Source organism: Corylus avellana, chromosome 3 (genome assembly GCF_965113065.1).
Source record: "Corylus avellana chromosome 3, dhCorAvel1.hap1.2, whole genome shotgun sequence".
Taxonomy (NCBI): domain Eukaryota; kingdom Viridiplantae; phylum Streptophyta; class Magnoliopsida; order Fagales; family Betulaceae; genus Corylus; species Corylus avellana.
In genome coordinates, this window is record NC_142492.1 from 33,762,940 (window position 1) to 33,774,375 (window position 11,436).

The window sequence follows — 11,436 nt, forward strand, 5'->3', positions numbered from 1 at the left end:
ATAAAGAGAAACGATACACACATGCATTTCCACTCCCATATTCTCTAATGTAGCACTAAAAATTACTATTAGAATTTGGATTGATTATTATTGAATATAATGATTAGTTCAAAATTTAATGGTGATTTTTAGTGCCACGTCATAGAGTATGCACTTAGAGTGTGGGAGCGAGAGTGTGTGTAGTATTTATCTATAATAAAAGGCCATAATAGAGTAACTGAGAAATCTAAAGGGCCTTTGAAGAGCAGTGCCAAAGATGACACACAAAAATGTACTTGATATTAATGAGCAGAGACACTCTAGCCAATAGCCATAGAATATGAAACCACATCAAGCTTCAGATCAAAGATGACAAAGTTGAAAACTGGGGCTCGCCACATAGTTTATTAAAGGAATTAAACACCAAATCTCTACACATTGTCCATTCAAAGCTCACACTCAAAAATATCAGCAACATACTGACTCGTCTACCAATGATTATACCGGATTCGCGTATTAAATACACATATATATATATATATATATCAAAGAAACGGAATTCCAAAAACTCTTGGTGTATACTATGACAGTTGCATCCCAAGTCTTGTTTAGAAACCTACCATCTGAGCAATATCATGTAATACTATGAAATTTTCATACCATTATTCCGCCATCTGAGCAATATCATGTAATACTATGAAATTTTCATACCATTATTCCGCTGCTGCTTCCTCAGCTACCACCTTAACTTCTTCTACCACCTTAACTTCTTCTGCCACCTTAACTTCTTCATGCCTGTCAAGTTGGCTGAAGTTACCCTTCGCCTTGAATAGTTGGGTGTGGTGGTGCTTACAATAAAGACGTTGCTCATGGGCTACATAGTTTGATGGGCTGATCACGCAGCCTCCATGAGTGCACCTGAAACAAGCCATATGGTATGATGCGCCATCAACTGTGACCTGAAAAAACCAGCAGTCAAGGTATTACACCATCTCTCTCTCTCTCTCACTTTCACAGATACACACACAAAAACACAATACAACATGCACACACTTATGTGAGGTGGATTTGTTTTCCATCAGTTTTATCTTTTCATGTTGGAAATTATGTTTTAATGGTTTTGGGCTGTGATTCACTAATGGATTTTGCTTATTGATCAATAGAGAGAGAAATTTAAAAGAGACGTACCAACTTAAAACTTTGAATGTGCTTGAATTTTTATTCATCATACAGCAAATCTGTGCAATTTGTTTTGAGCTGTGATTTTCCCAGATTGTTGTAATATTTTATCTCCAGCAATCAGGGGTTGTGATTGATGTACAATTCGTACAGGTTCTCCACATGTAAATGTAACTATTATGGATTCTCACATTTCACAATTTTCTCGAAACCTCCATCTATCTAATGCCAATGCCATTGATCTGACATTGTAATAACTGCTAGCTGATCCAGGGAAGTGGCATGTAGTCATAAGCTTGTTTCCAGACTAGAAAAATGCATTGAGATAATGACTACAACAAATTACCTCCTCTCTTTTCTTCTTTAATTCTTTTTTTATTTTAATATAATGACAACCATAAGTGAATGACAAGACTTTGCAAAATGAAGGGTAAATTATCGAGACTTAATTGCAATAAGGTATTGCTTTGAAATCAAGTTCCCATTAACTTCAATGAAGCATAGTGACGCATAGATGTCAGTTTGTGAAAATATTGCGTAGCAAACACCAAATAAGCTGCTTATACATAGGCATTTCACACTTTGTTCAAGTTCTAATTTTCTAAACAGGCTTTTTTATGGTCTTCTTTTCTTCACTATAATCTTCTTTCCGCTCACACTATACAAATTTGACCTTACAAGACCTGCAAAAGTGTCGAGTTTACTCCCTTGGACCTTTCTGTAGCTGGTGTCAACAGATTTTATTTATATTTGGTTTTTGTTTGAGCTGACTTGGTGGTTGACCATGGCCTAACAGTTTCTGGGGTTCTAGTTAGAGAGCAGCAGATGCCCAAATGTGATACTTCTTAAAGTAACTCTTGAGCAAAAACTTAAAAAAAAAATTCATTGGACTACTTAAAAAGTGAGTGATAATGGATCTCTGTACATATTTGAAGGCCATAATGTAATAGTCAAATGAGAGCATGCAAGGAATTTGAATTGAGGAGAATAAACTTTAGTGCTCGAGTAGACACCAATAATGACATTAAAAAAAATTCACCTTATGCAGAGCTCATAATTGGATGTTGAATTGCTAAGATTTACCTTTTCAATTGGGTAAACAGTTTTATTACAAGCAACACACTTTTCTTTAGTTCCACCAAACAAACTTGAAACTTTGCTGTGGGTCTGGACCTGCACAATTCCACTCCCAATATAAGACAACTTAAGTAACTATTAAGGTCTTCAATATCGTTTATATGGAACATTTCGTTTAAGTCATAGCTGGAATTTCTATCACTACAAAAGAAAAACTAGCAAATCTGTCAGATCTGACATTGTGGCTTTAGGTACCTGATTGGCAGATCTGTCAGCTCTAACAGTTTTTGGAGTACCTAAAGAAGAGAAAAAGAAAAAGAAAAAATGAACAAGCTTGTTAAGCTGATACAAGCAGAGGTGAATATGCCTGAAAACAACTCAATAGCAGCCAATCACCTTCAAAACTTTTATCCAAGCTGCCAGTCATCTTAAACAGTTGATCAAAGTGAGGCTTGCAATATAAAACACCCTCAAAGGAGGAATAATTACTCAGCTGCAACAATATTGAAGAAAATGAGATGTGAGGATAAAGTAGAAGCGGAAAAAACATGTTTTCTAAGTACTTTAAGACCTTTTAAGAAACAGTATGGACCAGAATTTTGCTAAGAATACTACATAATTAACAATAAACAACGAATATAAACAGAAAAAAAAAAGAAGTAAATAAGCGTGTGTTGCAACCAGTCAGTGAAACACATATCATGTGATGGCCAACATGATGAGGTGAACAGGTTAATAGAAAACTAAATCTAAGATTAGATATAAAATCCCCTACTAGTCGTCCCATTGTAGAAAAATGTGAAACAAAAACAATTTACCTTGGCTGGATGAAAAAGAAAAAGAGCCCGGAGAAGACAGAGGTGGGACTCATGTAATGATTGTATAATTCTAGAAGTTAGAAAGCGCAAAAAGATGGAAAGGATAAAGTTATTGCATGGCCTAATGAATTATCCGGTGACTAGTTAGAAGAGATCTCACACTTATCTCAATTGAGGAGGAAATCCCTAATTTGAATTTCAATTAATTTGCTGTAACAAGCCAATAATTGGCCCCAAGATTCAAGCACTTCAAGATGTAGAACTTAAGTCTCAAAATCAAATTAATGCTTGAACAACTTTATATACCCCCATTAGGGTTTGACTTCACATCTAAACTGCGTTGATACAACAGATAAATCCAGCAACAGTTTGACAGTGAGTTTACTCTCTATTTCAATTGTTTTGTCTGCAATTTCAGTTACTGTGGAAGTGCAGATTAATTTGGTTAAATCACAGATTATTTATACCCATTCATGTCTGCTTCTCTCTACATGAAAACAACACATATTATTCAAATCGACAATGCTATTCCAAATATTGAAGCATGATTTCCTGGGGCCTTTCTGCTTAATATTCTGACTAAGTTCTCTAGATTTTGACATAATTCTGAAATTACATTCCAATTTTCGAAGAAGTAAATTCAAATATATATTACCGCTTATAATTCTAAGGATTATTCTTACATTTCCCTGATTTCATAAATCCAATTTGATCCCACCTTCTACATCAAAATATAGCCCAATTAAACTCATTCATGCAACACAGACCTAGTCAGCTTCTTTTGATAAGTAGACCTAGTCAGCTTCTTAACAAGCAAAATCATGAATAAGGTAAAAATGAACTAAAACGAAAGTCAATTTTGTTAAAGGGATCATCATCAACATTCATAATCAGCACAATGATCGTCATGAAGCATGAACCAAACACAGTATCACAATCCATCAACACAATCTTTATTTCCAAGTAATCCATATAAGCTCATGACCATAATCTTTAAACAAAACCCAGATAAAAGGATCCATAATAAAGTACAAAAATGACAAAACAAAGAAGTGGGTACATATATGATCATAAAAAAGAAGCCAAAGAACACCACAAAACATCAACCTCAATGTCAAAGAAGTGTGCCCATGTGTCCCTCCATTAAAAAAGAGTCAATTTTTTTATTTTTTTTTTTTGGGGGGGGGGGGGGGGGTGTTGTTACCTTAAGGGTACCCTTGCAGTGGTGGCATCTGAAGCAGGCCTTGTGGAAGACCTTGTTGTCAGCAGTGAGCTGTTCAACCAAGTACACAGTCTTCTCACATGCCTTGCACTTCTGGGTAGTCCCTGCAAATGTTGCCATCCCAACAAATCTCCCACACCCAGAAAAATCTCTAAAATCCCACAGCAACAAAATCAACAATTCAAGACACTTTTCCTAGTTTGAAGACTTTTCCTCCTCCTTCAAACTTTATCTGTGTCTCTTTCAAATTCCAGGTCTGAGATTTACAGCTCAGATATTGTCAGAGAAACCAACCAAGCTGCTAGCAATGGGTCTTTTTTAAGACTTTAGGCATATAGAAATCGCCTACTGTGCATACCAGGTCCCCTATTGTAAATTGGATCTATATGATAATGACTTTGGCTGGCACCTAACTTTCCTAATGACAGTTCTACCCTCAATGTTGACACGTGTCTATCGTACAGACTATGTGACAGACATTTGAATTTGTGCTTTCATGTGGCCACAAGAGTTAAGTTAAAGTATTTAGTACACTGTACACAGATTCCAACATATCGCGGTTTTTTCGTGGTCGGAGTTTTATACCACTCCCCTGAGAGAGCGCGTGCATGATCATCTAGGCAGAATCCTTAACGTACAAATGGATATTATTTATGGACATTTATAAGATTAATAAATTTATATTGAAGTAGAAACATATTCATCATGTTGTAAGAATTAAATAATTATTATTATAATCTTACAGAATAAATTTATAGATTAAACGGTATGTCAAAATCTTTTTAAGAACATGTTTAGAATTGCGTTTGAGAAATAGAACTTTTAAGTTAAAAAACGTTTTTCGGCAAAAACTTTATTTTTAAGCTTTTGCCAAAAATGTATTTTGTCCATTTTTAGGCTTTTTTGACTCTTAAAATCGTTTTTAATTTTTCTTACTAAACAAATACTTTTTTCTTTAAACGGAGTTTTTAAGTGTTAAACGCAGTGTTAAGCCTCTCAAACGTAATCCCAAATAGACCCCAAGTAAATTTTCCTCGAGTCTCAATAATACTCCACATGCATATATGATTTTATCAATAAACTTTCTATAAAATATTAGACCATAAAATTTGAAGAGGCTCATAATATTCTTAGTAATGTCTCTATCATGATCCTTTAAATACAAAATTGAAAATGCATTTTTATTATTGGACAAGCCACTAACTTTCCCTTTAGAAATTAAAAAAAAAAAAAAAAAAAAAAAAAAAAAAAAAGGAGCGTTACTTTCAAGTTTTTAGATACAATAATTTAATTTGAAAGATGAATTACAATATAATTTTTTTTCTTTCTTTAAATTGAGTTAGAAGAGTTGTGTGTGAGAATCAAATATTATATATATATAAATATCAGTTTAATAATAGATTAAATTACATGAAATTAAAAGAAAATTCTATTATTAAAAAAAAAAAAAATCGTATCTGTTGTGCCTTACACGCGCTTTTGATGCCGTGGAGACGTAGAAAATTGGTGTATGAAATTTGGGTTTTGGGTGATTGAGGCAGGTTAATGTTGCGTTCTGGGTCCGGCCAGTGATGATGAGGTAAGAATTAATTTCATAATTAATAATTATATTTTAAAGATAGAGGAGACAGAAGTGGTGGGGTGCATGCACCATGTACACAGCTCAGCTCCACCTCAATCATCTCCCTCCTTCAAGTTTAAAAAAAGAACCCGCCACCTCTCTTAATTTTAGGCCTTTTCTGTTTCTCTAAAGAAGACATTTATTTCTTTGATTTGGTCTACATGATAAACCTCCCCCTTTGTTAAACTTGAGCTTCAAAATGCCATGGTTGTATGCAAGGGGCATTGTTAAAGAATTGATGGTGACTGGTTTCTCTTTCTTTATGTTATCTTTTATGGGTCCTATTTTTTTTTTTTTTTTTTTTTTATTGGGTGTGGATGAAAATTTTGCTAGTGAAGAATCCCAGTTGTGAGTTTGTGAGCTGAAAAAGCTGGAGTGAAGAAACTGGCTCACTCACTTGCCCCACAATGAAATAATTCAAGGAGAGAAAGAGATGGATGGTCTTGTGTTGGTGGGTGGGCAGTGAGCACCTCTTACTGTTTATCTTACACCATGCCAAAAAGAAACACCATTTCTTTTCTCTCTGCATGGCTACTTTGGCCCATCACCGCCAATATCTATCAGCTCCTCCTTTTTTAAAAAGAAAAAACAAAATTATTTTGAACGGTCCACAAAGTTCCTAGATCTTGATTTTGGTTCAATCATCTTCCTGCATTTTTGGATATCTCTTCATTTGCAAGAAATGTTAGGTTTTTCAAAAATTTGATTATGTGATAGTCACGCATCATTTTAAAATAAAGTTTTCGAGACGCTTGGGACTCTCTTTTCTTTGATGGGACGGACAAAAAGTTTGAAAAATTCATGTCCACCTTACTTTCTATTTGTTTTCAAATTATTTTATTACTGAATAAATTAGTAATGTCATCCACTACCAAAAGAAAACTAGAACCTGGCACACCTATGGGAATTGTATTGGAGATAATCCGATAGCACTAGCAGCACAAGCACAACATGCAAGAAAAGATTGATGTAAAGTTATGAGCTTGGTCCACCTTCTCTTTCTTTTGGTTTTGCTTTAAAACATTTGTTTATAAAATCTGAATCGCTTTAGTGCTCATTCTCGTTTGGTATAATGAGCTTGAGCTCTTCTAATAACCAATATTGTAAAAATAAGGTCGAATAATTTGACTTTGTGCAATTGAAAAAGAAGAAATTCCAAGGTCCAAATTTCTCTAAGCTTCTCAAGATCAATCTGTCACAAAGGAAGATAAACAATTTCATGGTCAGTATTTAACGTTTTAAATAATGCCACATTATTTAAATTTTTTTAAATGACATGCCAACATATTTATCCCAAAATAAGATCCTCTTCGTTTCATTTAAAATGGAAAGTATCTAGTTAGTGTTTTTATAGAGGAATAAAATTGTTATTTTAATTTTTTGAACAATTTTACTCTTCTAAAATACAATAAAATGACTCTTCTACGTTTAATAAAATAAAACCCAATAGCAGAAGGTTGAGTTCAAACATTTCATACCACGTTTTTACTGCTTATTTAAACCCTCAAAAAGCCAGAAGGTCTAACCAACAAAAAAACCAGAAGGTCTAACAACAACATGGCCAAACAACTTTACATTCCTTTTCTTATTCCTTTTTTGTTTTTTGGGAAAATAAGTGCGGCAGAGTTATTACACTTCATTATGCACTTCCACCTTCAGCCTTTGCTTGTTTGCGAGCTTCTTCTCTCATTACTGCTTTAACATATATTTCGTAGCAGCAACCTGAAAAATACACACATCATAAACACGTCCGAAAGCTTTGAAAGAGAAACAAGTAAAACAAGACTGTAATTCCTTGTGACACGATTAATATATGCAGATAGCTTTTTCTCATTATCAAAAAAAAGAATTGTTAATCTGAAAACAACCGATATTGATTCAAAATCACAAATAAAAAGGCAGTCCATTCGTTGAGCAATGTACAAATAACTCCCCTATCAAACTATTCGGTATGCAGAGAATGATGTGGTTCACATTGAAGAAAAGGCAATGCCATAAGAAAGATAATAAGTGACAGAAGAAATAACCTACAACCAAGCAGATTACATGGCCATGCGCAATGCCAACAGTTAAAAAGCTAGAGAAGCCAAGAAAAATAAAGTTCAGTCCCATGATGAGGTCTAGTTGGTTGCCATATTGGCACAACCAATTTCCTAGACAGAAAGGTCAAGTTGTTTGTGCCATAACTGCCACACAACAGACTCCATAACCAGTTTATCAGTTAATTAACAGGCATATATGGTGTTCAGATGGGTGTGCGTGAACAAATGCGAGTACGGTACTCTATGCAACCACTAAAAAAAAAGAAAAAAATTCAACAAAATAAAAATCCCAAGTTTTAGCGAAGACTTGGACAGGCTTCCCAATATACCATGCCGCCCATCACTCATCCTTCAGGGGATTATACTTTCCAAGCTTAAGAGGTCCCTAGAAGAAGATCCATCATTCTGGTCACAAAATGAAAAAGATGATGGAAGCAGATTCCCTCCTACAAGATGCCTAAAGTTCCTTCTTCCTTTTTTTGTCTCTTTATTGACAAAAAAAATACCGCAAATCAGCAAGGCTCACTCACTTGAGATGAGACACTTCACACAAAAAATACATAAAAATACTGAACCATTTCCCATAGTTTTCAAATATAGATACCACTTGAACTCAAAAAAAATTAAGTTCTATCAAGCTACTTGCTCTATGTTACCCAATAAGACAAATATGATCCGACATACGTCAAGCTTTCCCACCAAAACAATAAAGGTCAGTTTGGTGCAGCTGTGGGATAAATGTTGTCATTAAAATCTGCTATGATAATTATTGCCGATGGAAAAAGTGCTGCAAGTGAAATATGATGAAGGACATAATCTCTGACACCAAACTGATGTAGGACAGAACCTAGGATACCCAAAATTGATGTATAATAAAAATATATGAACAGTGTTTGTGAACAGTACGCATAAACAGTAATACAAACAGTCCCCGTAAACAATATTTTCTGTTTGTGAATCTTATGGGAATTTGGTCGGCCTCTATCAGCCATTTCAGCAAACATCTTTCCCACACACTGGCGTCGTATCATTCACCCATGTTCCTCCCCCCACTCCTTCCCACCTATCTTCTTAACAAGCTACAAAGCAAAAGACCAATGGATCCCAGAGTCAATGGTCACAAAGCCTTCAACTTCTTGTACTCCTACAAAAACTGTGAGCTTCTTTAACTTCCTACTTCTTCATCCACATTTACTAAAAGATGTGGCAATGCGCTTCTTCTCTTTAACTTTTATTTCTTATTGCAATTTCATTTAACGGGGGTAGCATAACAATGCAAGACAACTATCAAAAAGACAAAAGACAGAAAGGATAGTATCAGAGAAATTATCAAAATCTATAGAGCTGATGGAATTGTTTAACTGGAGAGATGAGCTGGTTAGACGGCAATGGACGGTGATCTGGTGGAGCTGACGGTGTGGATATTGGCTTGGGAGACAAGCTGAAAGGATGATAGCTGATGGATTGAGGGATGATGGTGTTTTTTTCCTTTCTTTCTTTTGATAAGTGAGGGATGATGGTGTTTTTATAAGGGCATGGGGTGGGATTAGGTGCAAATTATGGGACATGTTGGTCAGTCCAACAAAATCCTTTAAACCATTTTTGCTTCCTGCATAAGCAAACATGGCAGGCCAAAAATGTTTTTCATAACAGCATCAGTCTCCTTGCTTTTACTTTCAGCAATTTTAGAAATTTTTTTTGTCAGAATCACTTTTTCTCTCTGGGTTAACAAACTCCTAGATGGCTGCTTTTGGAGGGCAAAATTGATTTTCACACTCCAATAAAATAAAAAAAAGGTACAACATCAAGTTTACAATGGTTTCTTCATAAAGAGTTAATAGAAGTTTTAGCCCTTTAGGCAGCATACAAGAAAAGTTCATCAATCTAAAGATTATAAACATCACATGCACGGACATCACAGGCAAGAATAATGATTCAGAATCGAGTTTCATCAATTGCATACTGGATTAACTCTAGCAATTCATATGGGTTTCATCAATGCATGTCCAAGCATGTAAAGGAGTGTTGTGATCAAACCCTTTAGAAGGTGTCAATGCTACGTAAATTTTCATAGAGCAATTGCATACTAGAATACTCTTCTTTTATTTTTTAACACAAGTAATCGAAATATCATTAAAGGTGTAGGCACCCCCAAGAACACAAAGTATATAAGAGAAATTGCATGCTAGAATAGTCATAGACCATTTTCTTCGACTTATAGTAGTTACAATGTAGTACCTGCGACAACAACAATAGTGGCAACATCAGCAACTCTTTTAAGCCGCCACACACTCTTTTTATGAGATTTGAATCGCTTCAAGACTGGGTCCTTTTCCAAGAGCTGCAAAAAAGACCAGATTAGTAAAACAGAACTTACAAGGAACTTACAAGCGAGCGAAAGAAATCGTTTATCAATTCAATTACCAAAAGCTCAAAAGTTAGTGTGATTCACAAAAGGATACTTAAAAGTTACCCTCAAAACAAGTTTATGAAACGCGCCCAATCTCAGTGCACGTTAATTTTATCAATATGAGCTCAGAGATCACTACCATATGCAAATTCTCGAGAAGAAAAATTTAAGAATTTTGAGCTGTTTTTCCCACTAACTTGATCAAATCTTAGGTTACGACATTATTAAACGCGCGTTTTATCAACGATACTCAAGTCATTGCAAAGCAATAAAAGAATATCAACGTATATCTATTTCATGGACATATCTACAAACCCTAATAGATATCTATCCCACCCACACACACGGAGAGCAATTTGAGCGAAAATAGAAGACAGAGAGAGACTCACGGCTTTCTCGCGAGGCCCGGGTTCGATGTGGTACGCGCGGCGCGCGAGAGAGAGCGCGTCCTCCGTCTTCTGCTTTAGCAGAGCAGAGCACAAATCGGAGAAAGAAACACATAAGAAATCGAAAGAAAAGGACGTCGAAGCCAGGGGAATCGAGTAGAGAAGAGCGGTAGTGCGCGTACCTGGGAAATATGAGATCGGAAATGAGAAACGACGCCGGTTTTGTTAAGCAAGAACGCCATTTCCGGTGAAACCCCTGAGCTCACAGAGAGAGAAATCGGTGAATGAAGTAGAGAAGCTGCTAAGGGAGTCCCAAATGCTCTCGTTTCTCAATCTTGAGGTTCTCAGACGAAAAACAAAAAAAAAAAAAAGAAGAAGAAGAGGGTGGGGGTGGAAAATGAAATAGTGGCTTTTGCTGTGGTACCCCTTTATTTTGCATCATTGTTATTTTCTGGCATATCCACATAATAGTAAGATGATTTAAACTAGTGACCTCTATTTTATCAGACGTGGTCTCTCAGCCAATAGAATTATCCCTTTAAGACTTTTCATCATTTTGTTTGTAATATTATTATGGTATATTGTAAGAAGAGCTTATAATTTCATTGACATTAAATTTTACATGAATTTAACACAAAATTAACATATTAAAATTAAAAAAAAATTAATCGATTTAATTAAGAGAATTAAATTAAAATCAAT

At 35.1% G+C, this 11,436-nt stretch overlaps 2 protein-coding genes across 2 annotated transcripts; both read right to left on the reverse strand.

The window, feature by feature from the left end:
- Positions 1-357: 357 nt before the first annotated feature.
- On the reverse strand, positions 358-4,623 carry LOC132175923 (LIM domain-containing protein WLIM1). Its single transcript, XM_059588019.2, has 5 exons — positions 4,258-4,623; positions 2,632-2,728; positions 2,491-2,531; positions 2,242-2,331; positions 358-938 (listed from the first exon to the last, which is right to left on the reverse strand). The coding sequence occupies exons 1-5, from the start codon at positions 4,393-4,395 to the stop codon at positions 693-695; spliced, it is 612 nt and encodes a 203-aa protein (XP_059444002.2). The 5' UTR covers positions 4,396-4,623; the 3' UTR covers positions 358-692.
- A 2,720-nt stretch (positions 4,624-7,343) lies between these two features.
- LOC132175148 (succinate dehydrogenase subunit 7B, mitochondrial) lies at positions 7,344-11,097 on the reverse strand. Its single transcript, XM_059586990.2, has 4 exons — positions 10,917-11,097; positions 10,738-10,806; positions 10,177-10,279; positions 7,344-7,618 (listed from the first exon to the last, which is right to left on the reverse strand). Exons 1-4 carry the CDS (start codon positions 10,974-10,976, stop codon positions 7,536-7,538), a joined length of 315 nt encoding a protein of 104 aa, XP_059442973.1. The 5' UTR covers positions 10,977-11,097; the 3' UTR covers positions 7,344-7,535.
- Between the last annotated feature and the right edge of the window lie 339 nt (positions 11,098-11,436).